This window comes from Colias eurytheme, chromosome 15 (genome assembly GCF_061535395.1).
Source record: "Colias eurytheme isolate Ceu_HAF_F1 chromosome 15, ilColEury1 Martin Lab GWU primary, whole genome shotgun sequence".
Taxonomy (NCBI): Eukaryota; Metazoa; Arthropoda; class Insecta; order Lepidoptera; family Pieridae; genus Colias; species Colias eurytheme.
Genome location: NC_142994.1, coordinates 7083253 through 7106993, shown reverse-complemented (window position 1 = coordinate 7106993; position 23741 = coordinate 7083253). Strand labels below are relative to the sequence as shown.

Here is a 23741-nt window from a genome sequence, read left to right as displayed (position 1 = left end):
ACATTAACATAATATTCACGTCATGTGTTTGTGGACAGTTATTATTATGAATTATATATAATAGTAGTGTAGCACACATTCAGGTACTTACCTTGCGAGGTTGAATTGGCGTAAGACGATTACCATTCTTTGTGGCGTTCATGTAACTTGTTGCTGTTTGAAAGGTAACAGTTGAATCGGTACTATTAAAGAACGTTTTATTTTAGCGAACATTTGGGTCAAATTTTTTGCGATTAAATTATTCAGATGAGTTAACAGTAGCTCCGTTCTTCCGATGAGATAATGTGTGAGTAATCGGCCGTAATGTACTTTATGTAGATATTTGTTATTGAATTCTTTCATATATTTAAATCATAAATATAAGCGTGTAATACGCACTATTGCACTATAAAAGTGTTCACAAAAGTTATATTTTTATATTGCTTTATTTTATTCGTCCCTCACGTTGGGCATTTGATATCAAACAAAATCTTTTTCGCACGATTACCTACTTCCTTCACAAAGAAGTTATGAAATTTCACAAGTTCTTAATATTCTTTATTAGTAGAGAAACACAATGAGGTGTTTGAGACATACGAAATCTTGGGAAGTTTAATTTTCTTATGCTTAGCTAACAGTGCATTTAATGTGGTGCCGACATGTCGGACAACTACCTACTTCCTCCGTAATGTATGCCGAGTGCATTTAATATTTGTAATTAACTTCATTAAGGAAGTAAAAGAAGCAAAATTGTATTACATACATCTTGTAGTGATTAAGAATACTTCATACAAGGAACAGGAGATGTTAAATGTGGCAATTTTGTTATTACACGGGCATTAAACTGGTAAGACAATAATTTAGAAATAGTATATTTTCTAATCTTGGTATATATTATGTGTTTCTCGAATAGAACAATATCAACTGCTTTCTATGTTTAGTAAACTTTATTGCAAGACTATTGCGTAACACTCGCTAATATAGAAAATAGTGTCAAATCTATCATTCGAAATTTGTACTTATTCCAAAATTAATTGCGCTATCCAATCTAAAGTATTATCTGTGTCATAGGTAAGAAATATCAATTGAAATATCATTAACATTTTTAAACAAATAGGTAGTTAATTTTGCAATTGCTAAATTTGCAAACGATCCGGACGAATAATTATTTACTACTACCTACACATTTTTCATTATGATTTATGATTAATTATATATCTATAATAAATGATATCCAAAGAGAAAGTAAATCGCATCAATAATACATTATTATGTAGGTACATAATTTATACATATTGTATATTATACACTCGCAAAAACACGTCTGAGTACATATTGGCTGTTTTCCAATTACAGAGCATAATGCGACTCAGTGCCGCACAATGCCGAATTATGCTGATGCTTAATTGGAACATGAAACGCACCAGCAGGTTGCGCTAAGTTCAGTGTTGAAAAAAAAAATATTCATAGAGTTAGCAATAACCTCGTATACTACTAATAAAGTGGTATATACATAATAATTGGTTGAAAAATATTTACGGTTATTTTAAGTAATTTGGATTTTGATTATGTCATTAACATTTTTTTCAATGTTTGTACCTTCATCCATACTTATATTTATTTTTTTAACACAATTTTAATTAACTTTGATTATTTCGAAAAAACTACAATGAAACGAAAGCTTTAAAATTTTTTCCAACAATTAATAATTACTAACGATAAATCGATTGCACGCATCAATTCACGCGCATTACTTTTTCTAGTGCTCGATTGTGCGAAGCGTTGCTGTAGTTGGAACATTCAACGTTAAGCATTATGCCGCATAATGCGCTCTAGTGCTGTAATTGGAAAACGGGGATTGTGTTGGCCAATATAAATTATTTTTATTTTAACTAATAGGATTAAATACTTTTTAGGTCTTTTACTTGTCAATTGGCTTGATTGAATATTGTTGGACTGACTTATTGGATGTCGGATTACCTACTTTCGAAGAACTTTTACGTTTTAAAAACATGGAGTGAATGTATACAGGTGTTATATTTCTTTTAAATTTAAATTAAAAATATATTTTGCAAAAAAAAATATAAAATCTGGCAGTTATCAATTTTTTCAAATTTCAGAATCTGCAAACTTGATATTTAGTCATTAGGTAGGTACTACATATAATTAAACGTATTAAATTATACCTAATATGTTTCCCAAGTTCTATCAATAATAATTAATAACCAACGATTGAATTTGCGATTCTTCTGATTTTATGCCTTAGTAGACAGTGTCGTATAGCTATTACTGCACCTGTTCAGTTTTGTTCTTTTTAAATGTAAACCAGTTTGGAGACGCATCTCCATTCTCGACAACTGACGAGTAAGATCCGATGTTTCATAAACCATATAATATTTATAAATTGAACTTGACCTGTCGCTTGATGTGTTATAATGACCAAGCAAGATTTTAATGGTACTAATGCTTCAAACATTTGTAATTTATAATAATTGGTTATTAAATTTCATGATTCCTAAATAAGTCTCTCAATTTATTTTAATATTATATTTTAAATTTTTTAATTATAATCGATATAAGTTTATAAAAGATAATTAACAAAAACACCAAATGTTTATGAATCATTATCTTGTATGCTATTATACACTGTCTGCAATTATGTGTCATTTGTGTATACAGCTGTGTAAAAGAAAAGTACTGTAATAACTCTAAATTCATGGCTATTTACATGTTTTCAGGATTGTGTATCTATATTTTATCTTCAGAATATTTTACTAATAGGTAGATACTACTAAAGGCACATCACCCGAGGTGTACACTATTATGTTAAACAGATAATATGAAATATAAGTGGCTTATTATTGTTTTCATATAAATACCTGCGTTTTACTGCAGACATAAAATACTATTAATTATTGCAACTCGGAGGAAGTTACTACTTACGTCTGGGTAGTTCTTGCACATAACACAGCGGATCTGTATTATTACCCTGATTATCTGAAAATATGTACATAATGTGTGTTATTTCGCAATACCGAACTGTAATATGTATCGTTATATAATTCTAATAAAATACTAATTCAATATTAAAGTATGTTATCATATCCGTACCTTAAAATTCGGTGAGTTTTGAAATTTATGTCTATTACGAAATAACTTTAGCAAGAGATTTATAAAAAACGAGAAAACATACATACAGTGTACCTAGCTAATTCCATATTTACATTATATGTATACCTAGTACCTACCTATGCCTCCGCCCTCCCGGCTACCACATCAATATTGAAACGGAACTTATTTTCTCTTCATTATAAGTATGTTCTTGGTATCCGATTTACAAGTATATCTGTGACTAAGCTAGTTAGGCTACTTAGACGAGAGAGCATAAGCACTATGCTAATTATGCCCCATTTTAAGTTCGTCGCTGTTACGAGAGGAAGTATTACCATATTGGCATAGAAATTCTCAATCCTCAATTAATTTGTTTATTCATATTTCATAGTCAATTTCACCGCATTCCTGAGTACTTAAGTAATTTACTTAAGTAAGTCTTTGTTACAAAGTTAGGAAAATAATTTCGACTACAAAATATTATAGAAAGGTTGCTACATAGTTTTTTTTTTTAATTTGGAAATCGTGCGTAGAATACCCAGATTCATCGGAATTTTGTTTTTCCATTTAAAGTAGATACAACTTGCCGCCGCGCCATATAGTCTGGCAATTTACCACATATTTCAAAAGTCGTTTAAGTTCTCCTTAAATTTTATATAGTGGGTTCTTCACATTAATATTGATACTTAGGAACATCTGTACACGAATAGTTATACACAATAAATAATACTTAATCTTATCGTTATAATTATAAATTACTTAACCTAAACTTAATTGATCTAGTTACTAACTTACTAGTATACCAAACTCACCAAACTCAACTACCTAAGTTACCTAGTTGCAGAGGTTTATATGGGTATTTTTATAATTAAATGTTAAATTTGTACGTATTTTTTTTGTTTTAAACAGGAAAATTTAATAATTACCTTCAAGTCTATTGTTGCCCTGCAATTTTAGAAGTGTCTCATATAATATTTCAAAGTTACTCTATTACATAGCTTTTGAAGGGTTCTCATGGGTTAGCAGTATCGAACCCTAAAAAGACGAGGTAGTACGAAAGTCTGAACGAAAGTTGTCCGTTATCTAGGCCATGAGCGAGCCGTCCGGCTTCTTGGCGTACGTCCAAGAACGTAAAGAAAGTGATTTCGTCATCTCGAGACGTGGCTGATATGAGCGTCGCGTGTGTGTGACGTCACTCATTGATGAACTATGTTGTGTTTTATTACTTTCGGTTGAACACGAATTTCATTATGTACTAGTTGTTTAATAGAGCTGACATATCGTAGATAGCTATTGAATTGCACGTTATCATTGATAAGATGGTTTGTCTGTTGTTATTTATTCATGTTTGTAAATAATTTTAGAAATAGTAGGTAATACTGATACGGATACACTTTATAACTATTCTACGCTCTGCTAAATAAGAAGTTTAACTTTTTTTATTGAAATAAGTATGTGCTGCATACTGGCATACATATACCTACAATTCATATATTAGGTACATTAGGAACCTACATACTATATCGCTTCAGTGCCAGTTTAGCTTAATTTTATGTCTTGTTCCATTCGTATGTACCTAATTCGTATGTAACTATTAAAATATTTTACAGACAACTTAAGTCAAGTACCTATCTACCTACTTGGAAATAATTTTAATTGGTATGAGCTTTTAGTGCAAAGTCCCTCACATAATGGAAATGTAATACCTATGTATATAAATCTTAATTGTAAGACAAGAGTCACTTCCTGATTCTAAATAAAATTGTCATTCATTCCAGGTTGGTGACCAGTTGGTAACCGTGAATGGGTACCGCGTGGACGACGCCGTGCACGCCGAGCTGGTCCATTACATCACGTCGCAGTCCAGGCTCAAGATCAAAGTTAGACGTGAGTGAGATTATGATATCCGTTACAATAACTCACGACTAGCCATTAGCTAAGGTCGTCTGCGTAAAGAAATAAACGTAAACTCAATGGATTTTTTGTTTATTTTGATCAGTTGGAATATCAGTCTCAAATAGGCATTTTATAAGTTCATTCAGATTTATTATTGATAATTTATTATGCTCTAGTTACGGAAATAATAGACCCTATGAAAGCGGCCGAAAGTCACAATTCCATTGGTCTGTTTCTCTTATGAGACAATCGAGTGACCTTGCTTCAGTCGTTGCAGGTGTCGGTAGGCAATATCGATGGGACCTCTTAAAGAGTTAAAATGAAAAGGTAAAATGTTGACCAACACCTACGAACATTACTTAATGTTTTGTACGTTGGTTATTGGATATAATTAGTATTGATATGAAATAATTAGTAGGTATTGATATGAACTTATCTTGCTTTTCATGCAAACATCCTTATGGCGCAAACAGATACTCTTTCTTATAACTTATTCGCATAACTTTGAAATCATGCGTAAGACTTTTTTATATAGACCGATCTTACATTACATTACATAATGCTCGCGTGTCCGTTATTTCTGTCAGCAAACACATTCATCTTGTATCCGATTATATACGTATAGGTAGACTTCTGATTAGCATAAAATATACTTACTATAATATATCATCGTGTCATATTTCTTATATCTATATTATGTATGACAGTATGAATGTTTACTATCAACATGCAGAGTAGGTAGGTATATGGAATTGAAATAAAACAGTGATTGCAAATAGATCTTATTAAGGCCACTGTTGAAGGCTTTCTCTTTGGTATTTTAAATGATTGTGCGGAATACCACATCGTTTACTTCAGCTATGTTAATGCCTCCATTATTAATGTTATTAACGAAATAATATATTTTTTGTCTTGTTTTAGATGTGGGGATGCTGCCTATAAGAGAGTAAGTATAAAATGTATACAACATTTGTTTTGTAACTACTGAATAATTGGCAAAGATTAAAAAGTTATCATTTCATTTTCCAGAAAAGAGTACGAGCCTCTTTCATGGCAGTTTGTATCTGAGCGTTCTTCACTGGCATCAGAAGTATCTTCCTCGCCCACCCTTTGCCACAATACGGATCATATGCCAGACTTAAGACTTTCTATCTTAGTACCTCCAAGAGCTAAGCTTGGCTGCGGGTAAGCAAAACATTGCTACGATCCGATTTTATAGTAAGAGTAATTTGTTATCATCGAATTTGTAGTCTGTCTTGAATGGCATCCAAATAATGTCACCTCGATGTGAATTAGCACTTCGCAATTTGTAGATAAGAAAAACACTATTGTATTGAAATACTCAAGGGTAGGTAATGGAGATTACACTTTCTCAAAATTTTAGTTTCAACATTTTTAAAGAACCTTTTAAAATACAACATTAGAGTCAGAGAGAGCCGATTTTTGTTTCCACTAAAACCGCATAAGCATCCAATGAAGCCTTTAGAGTTTTAGACCATAATGCATCGACGCGCTGGCTAACTTCGAATATTTTGCTTTTCGGACATGCCAATTTCCTTTCCGTGTTTTCTGATTGTCTGAGGTAATGTGGATAATGTGCAAATACATTGATTAATCAATGAAATTTTCTCAAGTCAAAAAATGTTTTATGAATTCGATTTGTGTTAATTGAATACAATTATAGAGCAAGAAACTATAATTTATACGCTACATAAATAACAACTATTTTTAGAATATCGGGCTACATTTTATTTAGATGTCGCTTTTAGGGTCCCGAACCACTAGAGGAAAAAACGAATTTTTGTTTGACCTCATATTTGGTACAAAATATATCAGTAAAAAGAGATAATATGCAAAATGCTATGAAGCAATATGTCGTTCATTACTACATGGACGATGGAGAGTCTTATTAAACAATAGTAATTGAATACCAACCGCTAAACCTGTTCCTCTACGTGAATGGTCTAAAGTTGTCGATCACAAAAATAGCGTCTTTTATAGGTATTTTAAGGGCGGCCCGATGACCGATCATATACTTTATTTAGCGTTTGAAGTGATAACATTTGCATTGGTTCTTTACAAACACATCCCTCACTACGAAGTACGCATCCTCGCACACTGGTGGAAACGCACCCTTATGCTGACGAAATATTTAAAAATACATTAATAAGGGTTATATCAAAAACTAAATAAAACAACTTAGTTTGTTTGTTTGTTTGAACGTGCTAATCTCGGGAACTACTGGTCCGATTTGAAAAATTCTTTCGGTGTTAGATAGCCCATTTATAGAGAAGGAAGGCATATCATCACGCTACGACCAACAGGGGTGGAGCCACGGGGGTGAAACCGCGCGGAGCAGCTAGTCATACATAAAGTTATAAGATTGCAAACAAATGGACCCCAAATAAATATTTTTTCCGATATGTCCGTCTGCCGAATCCTATTGGTTAATTTTTTTTGTTCCAGAATATGCAAAGGCCCAGATTGGAAGTCCGGTATTTTTGTGCAATTTGTTCGCGAAGGCGGCATCGCTAAAGAAGCTGGCTTAAGGCCCGGCGACCAAATATTGTCCTGCAATGGTCTAAATTTCTCTAACATATCATTTAATGAGGTATGTAATCATCAGTAATCATATTTTTATACATAGTAATTTAGTTTTCATGTAAGTATATCTGTATCTCCAGCATTCGTCTATTAATATTGCGTTAGCCCTCGCAATTCAAATATTCAATAAACCTTATGGTCATTACTCATTAGCAATCACTAAACATCTTTAATTGTAAAGAAATTAGAATATGGTCAGTATTGTTTCACCAATTACACAAATGGTTCAAAAACTAATTAATATTATATCAAGTTAACTAATTTTTTTTTAATATTGATTTTTTATTTTTCATCACCTACCCTCAACTCAATTCCTAATATCAATCTGTCACACAGGCCGTATCAGCCATGAAAGTGAGCGGTCGCCTGGAACTAATCGTGCGTGAGGGCGCGGGCGCCGAGCTGGTGTCTCCAGAGAGCTCCGGCTACAACAGCTCCGCGTCCTCCGCCGCGGGGGAGCGCAGTCCCGCGTCAGTGGCGCCCGTGGTGCCGCTCGCTCCCCCCGCCGCGCTGCGCAGGAGGCTCGCCAGTGTCGCGGAGGAGGCTGCTGATAGAGCAGATAGGTACGTATCCACGGTAAAAATAATATAATCGTTAATGCTTTAAAAGGACTTAGTACGAAATATGTACTAAATCCTTAAAAAAAGCATATGATATAGATCGCTTCGAAGAGGTATTGACAATGTTCTGAAGAAAGCTGCTGTTAGAGCGGTCAGGTTTGTATTAACGAGTAGACTGAAAAGGTTTAGTACACTTTGAAAGGGTTATACATATAATATAAAAGGTTAATACATATTATATGACTAAAGTATTGATGACGTTATTGGAGCCTATGTTACCAATCACACTACTTTTATCAGAACTAATTTTTGCTTAAAAAAATGTATCACTCTCAGATTCGATTATAGTTTATACTCAGTTTTGCTTGAACCTACGGTGATGAAATGCACTTCCAGACTTGTTTAAAATTATTGGTGAAATCGGCACTTAGTTAAATAATGTACAAATGTTACAACTTACACATATTTAACTACACACACATATCCATCTCACTCTATTAAAATCGATAAACGAGCGCAGCGTCATCCATCATTTTATTTTATCAATGAACATTGTATAGCGTCAACTCTGCATGCATATTTTATTTTTGCACCAGATGGTGATGCACATTCACGAAAATAAATATATATAGGTATTATTTAAAATTAAAGAAATACCTATAACTGGGGTATGGTATTTTTATACGAATTTCAATAGATATACATAATAACATTCCTTAATTACCAATGTATTTCCCATTATCAAAATCGTTCATGCTCTACCCTTGCTCTACCTATATATTCGTTAGAAAATTCAATGTCGATTGTACGTCTGACAAAACTATAATTAATTGTGTCAATTTCTATGTTATTATTTTAGACTAACAATGAACAGAATGAAAAGAAGAACGTGGGATAGCTTGGATTTCGAATGGAAAAATGGTGACATACATAATTTCGATGCGCCGTCAGACATCGAACCCGATTACGACAGTCCTAGTATACCAAATAATCCTCACACCTATGAAAATAAGACCCATAATATGATTAATAATAAAGTAAAAAGTGATTACGAACCACCCAAAAATACGACTCAATTAAATAGAACGATAATAAATTTGACTGAAGACGGGGCTACTATACAGTGTAGTTACGACAGCAGTTCATCGAAGAAACCCTTGTACATGACGAGTCAGACGAACAGAGAAAACGACAAAAAGACAATAGTTGTAGAAGTACACCACAATGTGAATTCCACACAGAGTGGAAAAGCACATTGTAATTATCCGATACCGCCTAAGAATGATATGAATTTGGACACAACCAGTATAGCAAGTTCTGCTACGTTATCGAGTGCCATTGTAGAGGAGATACAACGAAGGAAATTGGTAAGTTATTAAAATTAAATGTTATCAGTAGTCATTTCTAAAATCGATTGCAAAATGAATTCGAGGCACTATCGAGATCTTTCTCGATACGTTAAGTATACTTACCTATGGGTGATTTTTAAATCATCTAATTCTTTAAAGGTAGTGGCTGTGGGTATACAGAGATACGACCAATATCGAAATAACAAGTTTATTTTAACATTTACCTATACGTATAAAATATGTATAATGATATTATTTATCACATATCAATCATACCATTAAACTAGCTGTTCCCCGCGGTTTCACCCGCATTGCTCCGCTCCTGTTTGTCTTAGCGTGATGATATATAGCCTATATAAATGGGCTATCTAAGACCGAAAGAAATTTTCAAATCGGACCAGTAGTTCCCGAGATTAGCGCGTTCAAACAAACAAACAATCAAACAAACAGACAAACTCTTCAGCTTTATAATATTAGTATAGATTTGACAGTCACACAATATTAAGGGTGCACTCACACACATCAGTCACCGTCAAGTCACCGATGACTGATCGGTGACGGTTCGTGTACGTATCCACAAACACCAGTCACCGTCATGTTGTCCGTCAGTCACGTCGCCGGTTTGACTGAATCATTGAACACATACATCAGGTTAGTCAGTGATTAGACGTGTGTCACGCTAGAGAACATGTAGCAATTGACGGTAGCACGACGCTGACTGAACTGAGACGTGACGGCACCGGGTGAGTGGGGATAAAAGTATGATACATGTATGGAAAGATTATTTGACGTGCCTGACCGGTGACGTCACTGATAGATTTCGTGCCGGCGACTGTCGTGTGGGAACAGAGTCATACTAGAACTATTGATACATATTTTTTTTAATCCTGTCCGGTGACGTGCCGTGACGGTGACTGATGTGTGTGAGTGCACCCTTAACTGTAACAGATATGAAAAGGAGGTACTTTATCTCACTAATGACTAATGTATTTTTTTCAAGAATATGAAAAAGACGTCCACTGATAAAGAACCAATTATACCAGTTAAGAAAGTAAGTGTCACAAAAACAGTTGATGACGATAAGAAAAAACACCATGATGCACTTATGGATGAATTTAAGAAAGTTCACAGGAAAATGTTTGCAAATCTAGAAAATGAAAAGTGCATAGCCAACGACACTGAAAATAATATGGTGAGTAATACTTCATTTTATATTTTTAACGTTGAAACTTATATGCCATAATTTATTCTTATTTCGCAATACGATTACATATTTTAAATTATGAAGCCTTATGAAGCATTTTGCTTAGTTGTTGTTTTATGTTTAGCGATGTCAAATGTTGATGTTCTTGCATTGGCTCCATTAAAAAATAGTACATTTCCTGCTCTTCCACTTGGTTTTCGTTGCTTCAGTTTAATATCAACTACTCATTATTCATTATCAAACTCATCAACTCATCAAATCAAGATGTTTACATATCATAATTTGTTAATTTAAATTTTATTGTTCTACAAAACAGTACATATACTTAGTAATATATATTACTATCATTTATCAGTTAGTAAAAATATAATAGGTAAGTAATTTAGTTTACATTACAGCTCGCCATTTTTATTGAAAGTGGGTTACATATTGTATTTGCATTTTTTAAAGTGCATTATAACTACAAAATAAAAACACAAAAATTTTTAGCTCTCTCTCTGAGATCTCTCTCTATTGTTGCACGTTATTTTAGAGAATAATTAAATTATTTTTGTAATTATTCTTTGTTTGTTGTTTACATCTCAGCTAAATTATGTTACCGCATAATATCTAGAGAGGTGTTTCTAATGCCCATGCCTTTTTCTGAAAACGCTACTCTGATGTTTGTCTTCGTATTTACAAGGGCGGATCCAGCTTTAATGCCAGGGGGGGGTCACATAAACGTGGTCAATTTTCAAAAGCTATATTTTGGTAATTTAATTGATACGTAGATTTAAAAAAAAAATGGTCAAGTGCGAGTCGGATTGGCGAACCAAGAATTCCGTACAAACATTTTTATATGTTTTAATATTAAATTTATGCTTTTTGCGATTTTTCCTTTATCTGTGCTATAAGACGTAAGTTTCTATTAAATAAAGATTAAATATCAAGATTCTGCGTTCACGGGAAGTACCCTGTAGGTTTTGATTCCTGGCAACACTTGCGAATGTTGATAAGCTGCATGAAATGTATGTTTTAGCAATTTTTCCTCCATCTGTTCTGACATTGCTTTTAACCAAATTTCAGAACTCTTGCGATAATGTCGAAATTTTGATTCCCTTGCGATAATGTCGAAATTTGTGATAATTTACGGCATAAATGGCTGTATCTTTTGATTGCGTTGGCTTATAAGTTTGATTTTTTCACAGCTATAAGGAACCATATATTTGAGTATTCGATATGAATTTCAGATTGATAACTCTATGCGTTCCTGAGAAAAAGGGTCTTCACAGGCAGACAAACTTTAAAAATATATATTTTGTGCAATTATTCCTGTATCTGTACTATAAGATGTTGCTTTGTACCGAATTTCAAGATTCTGAGTTTACGGAAAGTACCCTGTAGGTTTTGAGTTTTGATTCCCTTGTGAATGTCGAAATTTGCGAAATTTTTCGGCATTTACGGCTGTATCTTCTGATTCGTTGACATAGAAGTTTGATTTTATTATAGCGTAAAGGTATTTTAGACTTGAGTTTTTGGTATGAATATCAAGTTAATACATATGTCAGCATTCATGAGTAACAGGGTTGTAAGTTAAAATTTTTTTTTTTTATATTTTTTTATGTTATAATCTAAGGAAAAATTCATGCTTTTCGCAATTAGTAAACAAAGTCGTTGTCTCTGTGCCTATGTCCCTATGTATGATTAAATCTTTAAAACTACGCAACGATTTTCGATGCAGTTTTTTTAAAGATGTGATTCAAGAGGAATAGTATATATTTTTATAAGGTTTTAGAGAAAGCGGGCGAAGCCGCGGACGTTATAAGACGTTTGATTGTACTAAATTTCATGACTCTGTGTACTCGGGAACTACCCTGTAGGTTTTGATTTCTTAGAGAGTGTCGAAAAATTTCAGCAATTACAGCTGCATCTTTTGATTGCGTTGGCTAAAACGTTTGAATTTTTCACAGCATCAAGGGACCGTAGACCGTAGGATTTCGACATTAGCAAGGGAATCAATACCTGCAGGGAGCACCCTGTCCCGTAAACACAGTCTTGAAATTGAGTAACAAGTATCGTGTTATAGCACAGATGTAGTAATAACTGCGAAAACCCTAATTATTTAATTAAATTAAATAAAAATATATTTTTAAATAATTTTAAACTTACAATCCCTTTACCCATGAACGTCTACATGTATTTAATAGATATTCACATCAGAACTCAGGTCTATAATAACTTAAATCTGTTATTTAATTCAAATTCTATGTTAACGCAATCTGAAGAAAAAGCAATTAGAGCCGCATATTCTGTAATTCGCAACTACTTGCAAGGGAATCATCAATCAAAACTTACAAGGTACTTTCCGTGAACACAGTCTTGAAATTTGGTTAAAAGCAACGACTTAAGCACTTACAAGCACAGATAAAGAAAAAAAATCCTTTAAACAAAATTGTAAGATACAACATAATGAAAAAATGTGTTTGCTCGGAGTCCTCGGTGCGCGAGTCCGACGCGCACTTGGCCGATTTTTTATTGTAATTTGACTGTATTTTATAGTGTTCATTTGAAAAAAAAGTTTGCTATTTTATGTCTTATCCACGAACTGGGATATTTCGATATTTGAGGTTTTGTGTGAAAAGTGTAACAGTAAAAGTTATAGAAAAAAAATTAATTACATACAACTTTACCATTACACTTTATTCCGCAGTTATAGTTTTTTTTTTAATCAAAAAACCTGTTATTTGTCCTTAAATTACGACCACAGGTCGACCCTAATAAGCTTTTTCTATAATTTTTGTTATATTCTCTTCCGTTACCGTTTGTAATTGATTTCATTGTTCTATATTACTTTTATGTCTCAAAATTCAATAAAAACATCATATTGAACAGTATTAAATTGTTAATTTAAAAAAGTTAATATTAAATTAGTGGTCCACTTAGGTCGTGGACCTAGCCCAGGGGGGGGGTCATGACCCCGTGACCCCCCCCCTGGATCCGCGCTTGCGTATTTACTTACTACACGACATGCATGTCTCATTGTATAAAGTATCATGATTACAGTATTCCTTTAACAAAGACACGTACTCGGAAGGAATCTATTGTTCACGTAACTTGTTTGTAGCCATAAAAAAAAATAAACATCCAACGTTTCAAACACCGTAAACATATCTACACATGGAATAAGCGAAATGTTAGCGATCGTTACGTAATATGCAAGATTAATTAAGGTTAATTGCGAGTTTATTCTAAAGCCATTGTTAAAAATGTCTTTATATGTGTAAAATTTCGAGATAAATTTTCAAGTAGGTACATACCTATGTGCGAATGATAGGTTCACGTTTTAAGTCGAAATATTGCAAAATATATTGTGTAGTTAAATATAGTTACTTAGTTTTGTCCGTAAACAAATATATTTTGTGATTAGAAATTAATGTAAGTAAATTTTTAAAGGTTGTGCATGGAGGTACAAATTGGCATATTTGCAAGCAGCAAGGTTAATAATTAAATTCGACTTGTGAATACACAAAATTCACAAGGTCTTATACAAATTGACTATTTCAGAAGTGTTTAATAATATTCTAAAACAATTCGTAAAAATTATCTTTATAAAATCTAAAGTAAAAAAAACTATATAGTAGCTAAATTAAGTGCTGACATGTTTGACCAATAAATTACATAATTATTTTTACGAAACGAATTCAACTTCGACAAGGCTTCGACACAAACAATTACATAATTAATATGTACCTATTGGGGCATAAATAACTAGAATGTATTATTAATTATTATTACCGTTTTAAATCTCGTACTGCATAGCTTCGTAGATAGTTATGCAAGTAAAATCTGAATGTCATTTAAAATACATATACATATTAATAAAAAGTAATTAGTATAAACTATAAATCGTTGTATAGCTAATTCCGCTTCACTGAAATAATTTTATGTACATACTTGATTAAATAAAATTATTGGTTTCTTTTTGAAAAAGAGCGTTGTCTCAGTCTAATTTTGCTTTAGGTACTGTACAAACTTCTTCTGAACCTATGTACGAACATTTTATCTAAGCACATAACTTTTATAATATAAATATGAAGTGCTTTCACCTTCACTTTTATCAGTAGTGATAATGATAAATAATTTTTTGTAGGTGTTTTTCAATATTAACTTTATATATTTCTAAAGAAACGTTATTTTCGGTCTGCATAAATCTGTTCATCAACGGTTTGCTGGGAAACTTATAAAACCACAACATTTATTACCTATTCCTGCCAACAATAAAGTAGGGTTGTAACACGGTAGTTTTAAATTTTTTAACATAAACTTATTTCTAATCCATATAGGTAAAAAGCAAACGAAAATGCAATCATTTTATATTTTTAGTTTCATTCATAATTTTATTCTTTAGTACTATGCATAATATCTACAATTTTTCCTACCTACATTCCTTTTCCTACACTTAGGTACATCTATGTACCTAAGTGCATACGGGTGCTGGCTTTATGATAGAGAGTATAGAGCCGAGCGGTTACTCTATATATATATTTGTTCGTAGTAAAATGTCATGAAATTTATACCCATTACTTAACTTATGACAAATAGGAATAAATTTAAAAAAATGGTAAGAAAAATATTAAAAGAAAATTATGATACGAAATATACCTTGGTCAAAGGGCGTCATTATAACTTTTGGCTCCATCCTCAATGCGACCTATGGCCGGCGCGGGTCGCTGAGAACATAATAATATAGCTTGTCTTTCACAAAAATTATCGTCGATCTACTAGAATTGTGACATGAATACTATTACTTTTTCTTGCATTTCGCAGTATGGCTGGCTTCGTAAAAACTCCGATCTCGATTACATTTTCCCACAAACATTAATTTGTCAATAAGTATTGGCATAGATATCGATTGCAAGATGATGTTATCGATGGTAAGGAGCATTAAAATCGATGTTCTTTCATAATAATTATTCTTCTTTAAAATTAGGTATGAAAAAAAATCTGAGCCTTGCAGCCTGCATGATTATTATAGTTTTCACATACTTACGACAGGGATTAAAAATGTTAACTCAAAATAAAACCCAATTCGCTAAAGATGAAGAATACAATTTAATAAACAATTAAAAAATTTACGTTTATACATCTTTATTTATTTATTTATCAATCCTTTATTGCACTTAAAGAGAATAAGAAAGAAGAAACACAAACACTTAAAGATAGCTTAAACTAAGTACAAATGGCGGTCTTATCGCTTTAGAGCGATTTCTTCCAGACAACCTTTGGTACAGTAGAGGAATAAGTATAAAATAAATGGGTAGTGCAATAATATATAGTGAAAGGGGAAGAGTAATACAATATACCATACCTACAACTTAAGTATTATTAAGTATTATTACTTAGGTAGTAATTAATAATAAATATATAATATAAATAAATATTATGTTCGGCATCTTTGTGATTACTGATTAGTGTTGTTGTCTGTTCCACCTTACCACCTACCTAGGATTGTATAATTAAAACTTTTCTCAATTTATTTGAATCAAATGAGACAGATATTATTAGAAGAATATTCACCAAATCAAAATCTTTTTTAATGTTCATTTAACTTTTGCATCGTAAACTCGGATGCAATAAATCATCGATTTTCTGCATGACTGTAAAACCACACTTCGACAAGTTAATGGAACAGTGATTTCGTACGATTGTGCCGTGCACTGATAACGCCGGGGCCGCGACCACCGTTCCTCCGCGCCTCCGTCGCCGCAGTCCGCGCCGCATCCGTCGCCGACGCGCACCGCCGCGCCACAACAGTCTTCACAGTCGCACCTCACCGCACTCGCCAACCAAACGCCTCAGAAAAGTCCCCGATTTCCTCGCTATTGGAAAAATTATCTCCGACCTTCACGCGTTCTTGCCTTTATTAACACACTTCGTTCTTCTGTGCATTATTTACGCTTTAGTGAAATGCTTAAATTAACAGTGAATTATTTCGTCATTTCTATGATGTTTAGATAAAGTGTAGTGGGTTTTCCGAGTTTTCCAAATATGAAGAAGAGTCACAAATCTAAGCCTCTCTTCAGCATTCAGTGCTATGAAGTAAGTGTATAAAGTTAAACTTCGGTAGAAACAACTTTGTAGGTAATATTATGGAATATTATATTATCATGAAATAAACATAAACATAAAAGACAAGCCATAATTTTCCTTATAGGCTTAATAAAATTATCATCCTTGCATAAAAAATAAAGCGGTATTTTTATTAAAAATATTGATACTGATATTTGTCATACTAGTTGTTATCGGACAGATTACAATTTACGATAGATAACTTTCAGGTATGAATGACAGAAAAACATGAAATATATTTTTCATATTGATAAGCTTATTTCATTATTTATTTTTTTCGCAACATAGCCGTCCGCGTCGCGTCCAATATTGGAATAGCCATACGAATATATAATGTAATTGTTGGCTGCTCGTTTACTCATCACTTTTTTAGTTAAATTATACATTTGAAGCTACTAATAATTACGTCATCCGGTAATGAGTTCCAAATAACGCGTCGGAATTACATACATTAAACACAGCACAAAAAGTTAGACATTAGTTACACTTTGAGCTGAGCGATACCGCGATACTTACCTTGACGTCACCTACCTGTTTGCTCTTGGGTTTATTAGAATAGGTTTTACCGTAATAATACATGATGCATAAAGGGCATACAGATCTGCAGTGGAAGTTATTAATTATGCAACTATTTATGTTTACGTTTCATACATATTACATAACTTAACATTTAAAAAACTAAATGATGAGCCATATGAAGAAATAAATTAGCAATTCAATTTACAAAAAAAGGACAAGGTGAACTTGCAGAGGTTTAAAGTTTATTTACCTATAAGGTTGAAAGTGTTTCGCAGAAAAGGAATGAACTAACGCGGCCGAAACTGGTTTAGTGAACTCTTTCCTTTTCGAATGTAAAGCTGAAATCTAAATAACTAAAACAATTATTTCATTTCTCCTTGTTACATCAGTTTGTTCACCGTAATAGAATAAAGGATATTATCATGCTTAAAACGTACGTAAATTTTCGAAATTCGATGTTTTACTTTACAAATTACTTTGCTATAGATATCACTTGGTTGGAACTTACCTAGGTATAGCATCTAGATGCATTTGAATCCTTGAAAAAAAAAATAAGTAGACTATTTAAGACTCTACTTGGAAAAACATACCTATCTATTGCTAGTATTGTCGTTCTGCCATTTGTAATCGCATTATGTTATGTAAATCCTAATTATGTCACTAACATACCTACTCGTGCAATTAGTATAATAATTATTTTCTATATTTGTTACATACCGTAATAATTAACTTGAACTTAAGTTTTTATATAAGAGTTGGCCGTGTAAACTAATTAACTTAGGTACACCCTTTGCATATGCCATCATTGTTTATGAAAATAACTAGAGTTAAAATAACGTTCTTGATTTATGTCTTTTCTAACGATCAACGATCTAAAGTTCTAAAGGCTGTCCACTAACTAGTTAAGTAGGTACGTTCTGCACAGTTTATTCTGCACAGAATATCTGAAACTGATCACAGCTCTCACTGGCAAACTTATTTGATATATTCAAGAAGAAAACATAAAATTTACTTCCAACTATCACTCATCCTTATATCTAATGCCATCTACTATCTTATATGCGCTAAACATACCTATAAAACGACATCAACAAGTATTTGAAAGGAATTTTTTATCACTCGTATAAATATTTAGAGAATTAACAAATTATCGTCGCAAGCCGCAGTCATCTAGCTTAATCAGGAGTTTAATAAATAGGCACGACTCTCCTTAGTCGTAAACCAAGAGATCTGTGATCTCTGAAGAACCCTTTTATTAAAAATCTTTCGAATTCTCTATATTGTAGATTTGATATTATAGATAATATAGAGGATCTCAAACAAATATTGACAATATGTTTTTAGGATCGACAACACACATTGCGAGTAAGGAAATCCATTGAAGAGTCAACAGAAAATGTTAAAGAAAACCACATCCAAGAAAGGCTAAATAATGCAGAGAAACCACCTCCACCGCCTCCAGTAAGTATAAATCACAGGAAATGTTAGTAATTTATTTAAATTACTTATTGTTTTGTTAATCGAAATATATTGCAGTATGTAGCTACTTATGTACCTATGCCATTTTTTATTGTTCTTAGTTATTCACATTTAAAGAATAAAGTTAATTTTAGTTCCGGTAACCTATAAATTAAGACAAATTTATACACATATCTTAATAATAATTAATTAATGTATCTTCATATATTTGAATTTAATTGTATCTCATGAGCAAAACTCGACGCAAATAATTTAGGTCACAATATTACCTAACATTAATTTGATTCAAATAATTTTACGAATTCTATTATGAACAGTCTCCAGTTTATTTTTTTAAATTGTTTAACAGATGCCAATCTCCAATGGTCATCATAATGGCGATACTAAAAATGGGGACCCAAAACCAAAGGCAGATGAAACGAATTTTTTAAAATCACCAAATGTGAAAAAAGTTGCAACGGTTAATCGGACTCCTACACCCGATTACAATAACAAAGACATACCTGTTCCAATTAAAGCAAAGAATTATGTTGAAGGTAATGCTGATATAGATTCTTTGGAGTCTTATAAACTACAAAATCCATCGAACCTGCACCCGAGACCTCCTTCAAATTATTTTAGTAAAGCACCCAATGGAACCGCCACTATGAAAAAACATTCCAGACCAGTATCCGTTACCATTGGTGAATATGTAAACAACATGCATACCAGAAGAGAGCCTTCAAAATTAGAATTTCTTAATGGAGATGTTAAAAAGAATGGGCATCAAATCATAGACGAAGATTCCATAACGAGCCGTCTGCAATCAGAATTAGCTATGACGCTATCTAGGTCAAATTTGCGTAAAAAGACTGAAGCCATGGTAAGTCTGTTGAAATGAATGAAGAAATGAATGTAATTATGATGCTTATTCGCTTTAGTTATTGTTTCTTTCAGGATTGTAATGGTATCTTAACTAGAAACTTACCTAAGATCGATTCGGTTGATGAAAATTTTCACGCTAGATATGGCAACAACTTGTTACCGCTACCGCCAACCATAACCATACCTAAAGTAACCAAATTCAAACATTGATCGTCCAATGCCTGCGCCTTTCTAATGAAAGAATAAAAATAGGTACAAGAATGTATTAAAAAAATACTCCTGGAACTTGGTAGCACAATTAGTTTTGTTCACTAATTATGTCATCTGCATCGTTAAGTACTTAATCACCCTTCTTGAAACAGATTTAGGTTCATTATGTCCATCTTAATGTATCAACACCCTACTAACTTTTCCTCACATTTTATTATAAAATAGATAAACAGGTGATGGTTTTTGAATCTTGGTCATAAAAGTGTAGTTATCAATGAGATGTTATGTTATGTTATCATTTTGTAGATAATTCTTGCACATCGCAAATACAATATAAAAACTGAATGTCGTTTACACCCAAATATATTCTCGTTTATTTGTGTCTTCTGTTATTATGTTACTCATTCCATAATTCACGGGTATTACCAGAAGGAAAATACCAGTTATTTTGATATTAAAAGCATTGAATAGATGCCTCTAGTCAATACACATCCATATTAAGGTATATTTACTCGAAGAAATGCATAAAATAATTGTAGATATTAATATGTACATATATAGGTATACTTTGATCGATATTTTTTATTCATACATTAACGTGGCCGGGAAGGCCCCTGATTTAAACTCTAACGTTTATTTTCTAATACACAAATTGCCTATACTTACATAATGAAATATTATCTGAAAAATTTCAATACCTAGTGTAAATGGACATGAAATGCTTTAAGTAGGTAACAATAATCTTTCCGTGTAAAAAACCGTGTTAGACAATTCTAAAGCGTTTTGCGGATATAGGACGTAAGCTAACCGTCGACTGGATAGGTCTCGACGAAGACTTTTCGGAAATAGGTCTTCCGAAAAGTCTTCGTCGAGACCTATCCAGTCGAATGAAGAATATGCCACCTTTCCCTGTTTGGTTATTTCTCAGAGTTTATTTAATTTTTCCGATAAATAAAGGTTAAAGGTCTTACATACAACAAACAAAACTTAACTTAACAAATTATAACTTCACCTTCCTCATGAATCAATTCGTTTAGCAATAGATCGCTAAAAAAAAAATCGTGCCTTTTTTGAATAAGCTATAAATCGCTATTCAGACTAAAAGCTTTCTTTAGCAGCTTTATTAGAGCATAATAAAATAATACATGTCCTAACTAGGTTTAAAAAAAATAAGAGACTAGGTAGTTGGTTGGTAGTTTAGTCGTGGGTATTATTAAGTAATTAACTCATTGATGAAATGGAATTTCTGATAACTTAATGACAGATACAATTAAACGATAAGTAGATATTATTAATCATTTTTTGGTACAATAAACAAAAAAATCATGAAAGCTTATCTAATATTTTTGTTTTCTTTTTGTTTACAGGCTGATGGAGAACGATAATAATGTAATGGATTATTAAAATTATTTATGTTAGTTTTAGCCAATAAAATATTGAAGTCAAATTAATGTTATAGTATAACTAGATGTGAACCTATGTTAGGTGTCAATAGAGGTCAATTAGGTAGATATATTAAGTTTATATGAAAAACCGTCAATGTAATTTACACAAGCAAAGTTTTCTAAGTTTCGATATAATGTCATGTAGATCACCAAATAGATATGAAATAAAGTTTATTTGGGAATTAATATTTTCTTGATTTTAACAAGTGTTTAGACAGTGTAGGGACGGACGGTGCCGTGGGTTGAAAAAATATATCAGTGCTTGCAAATGTATAATTTTAATAATTCATTTATGTGAGTAAAGAGATGAAAATATGTATTATTAATATCACTAGTTATTGCAATTGGTTGTTTTTAAGTGTAGTCATCGATAACAGCCATGAAATATTTTGATTACTTATTTACCGAATGTAAAAGAATATTATGAATTGTCTTTAGTGTATGTATGTTGAAAAACTTTTACATTATTTGATGTTAAATTTCATAAGCAAGACTGACATTCGTGGAGCATCGGAATAAAATAAAATTTTGGAACTGTGAAGTATGAACACTTACCTAAGTCATAATTAATGTTATTTTACACAATAAAAATAAGTATTTCAAATGAGTCTTTTATTCTAAACCCTAATCCCTATTTGCCTAACAATGTAAGTCCAATTAAGTAATTATTTACACGAGTAGATGTTATTTTTATTTTTATTTTAGATGTTATTTACATTTTTTTGACCTTTTCTAACCCACCGCATTTGTTTGTGTAGAAAAATACCTAGCCTATTGGAGGTTTGTAAAATAGCAATCAATCTATAGTCTATACCAGTGATAAAATTGGAGTTACTGTGTTGTTAAATAACCGATTTTTCTAAATGCTTATACACTATAGTTACATAATTATATCAAAATAGTAATTATTACAATTTTTGTTTGTCTGTGTGTTCCGGCTTATCTCAGGAGCGCCTGGAACGATTTTGACGTTATACTTACGTCGCACTTGGCCAGCGTGGTGGATTATGGCCTGTACCCTCATAGGAGGCCCGTGTCCCAGCAGTGGGAACGTATATGGACTGATGATGATGATGATGATGACGTCTTAAGCTATCTTTTATCGGTATAAATAATATCGGAATATTCCCACAGGAACATTAGGACTGAGAAACCGCAGAGCGCAGCTAGTATAGATATTCGATACATTATTCTATGTTTATATTGGTACCTACATAATAGGAAATTAGAATAGACTAAGTTTTATTCTCAATTAAAAAAACGCCATGAAAGGATTTATATTTCAGCCAATTACAGTACGGTTACGCCTATAAATTACAAAAAGTAGTAGGTACACTGCTATCGAATGCATAAACATTACCTTATTTACCGTGGCATATATGTATTTGCTTATTCTACCAAATTCTGATGCTATACATATTTCTTTCTGCTTTCATTTAGTTTGTGTAATTTCAGAATGCAACTTTATATTTATAAATTACCTAAGTATGTAGCGATTGCGATATTGTATCAACTCAACATCATAATATATTATCTACCATCTACCATATTATAGTTTCTAAAGAATAGTAGGTATATAGGTAGGAACGTAAACTAGTGAAAATGAAATATGAGTTAGCAATCTTCAATTATTTATTAATCTTATATATAAAAATGAATCGCAAAATGTGTTGGTAAGCGCATAACTCGAGAACGGCTGAACCGATTTCGATAATTCTTTTTTTATTATATTTCTTGAAGTACGAGGATGGTTTTTATGTAGAGAAAAAGTAAATATGTACCACGGGCGAAGCCGGGGCGGACCGCTAGTATGCTCGATAATAATATAATAGATTATATTATTAGAGCTTGACCACAAAGGTAGTTAAGGCCATAGGGGAGTTTTTGCTAAGCTTCAGCTGCCAACAGTTGAGATCGAGAAGCTTTATTTATTTTATTACTTCTTAATAATTCGTTTCATTATTGATTATGAATGCTGAACTATTGATTGATTTCTTATGGTAACACCGAAAATACTCTATCGATAGTGTTGCCGAACTATCGATAGTTTGACTATCGATAGTTGACCTTGAAAATAAGTCAGAATATCGATAGCACTATCGATAGTATCGATATTATCGATACTATCGATACTATCGATAGCGTTAATCATGGAATACTATTGATGAACTGCAATAGTATCGATAAAATCGATAGTATTGATTGCCAATAGTTGCTATACTATCGATACTGTCGATAGTATCGATACTATTGCTACTGAATATTGCAACTACAATCGATACTATCGATAGTACTGATACTATCGATAGTTTTGAGCTATCGATAGTAGTAAATTGTGCAATAGTATTGTTCACGATTTCTTGGTATAATGGGTCAGTCAATGGGCTTATTGGATTACGAATTAACGAACTAA

General features: G+C 32.4%; 1 protein-coding gene across 2 annotated transcripts in view; it reads left to right on the top strand.

Moving 5' to 3' along the window:
* Positions 1–21932, top strand: part of LOC149902389 (uncharacterized) — a 33205-nt gene extending 11273 nt beyond the window's left edge. The window contains exons 3-13 of one of the 2 annotated variants that reach the window (XM_090110527.1): positions 4869–4977; positions 5908–5932; positions 6016–6171; positions 7453–7597; positions 7927–8153; positions 9010–9517; positions 10500–10691; positions 18675–18791; positions 19159–19671; positions 19746–19925; positions 21251–21932. In XM_090110527.1, the coding sequence (XP_089966653.1) occupies positions 4869–4977; positions 5908–5932; positions 6016–6171; positions 7453–7597; positions 7927–8153; positions 9010–9517; positions 10500–10691; positions 18675–18791; positions 19159–19671; positions 19746–19883 (2130 nt within the window). In that variant the 3' untranslated portion in view covers positions 19884–19925; positions 21251–21932. The remainder of the gene's footprint in view (positions 1–4868; positions 4978–5907; positions 5933–6015; positions 6172–7452; positions 7598–7926; positions 8154–9009; positions 9518–10499; positions 10692–18674; positions 18792–19158; positions 19672–19745; positions 19926–21250) is intronic. The other variant, XM_090110528.1, reaches the window with a different exon arrangement.
* The last annotated feature ends 1809 nt before the right edge of the window (positions 21933–23741 follow it).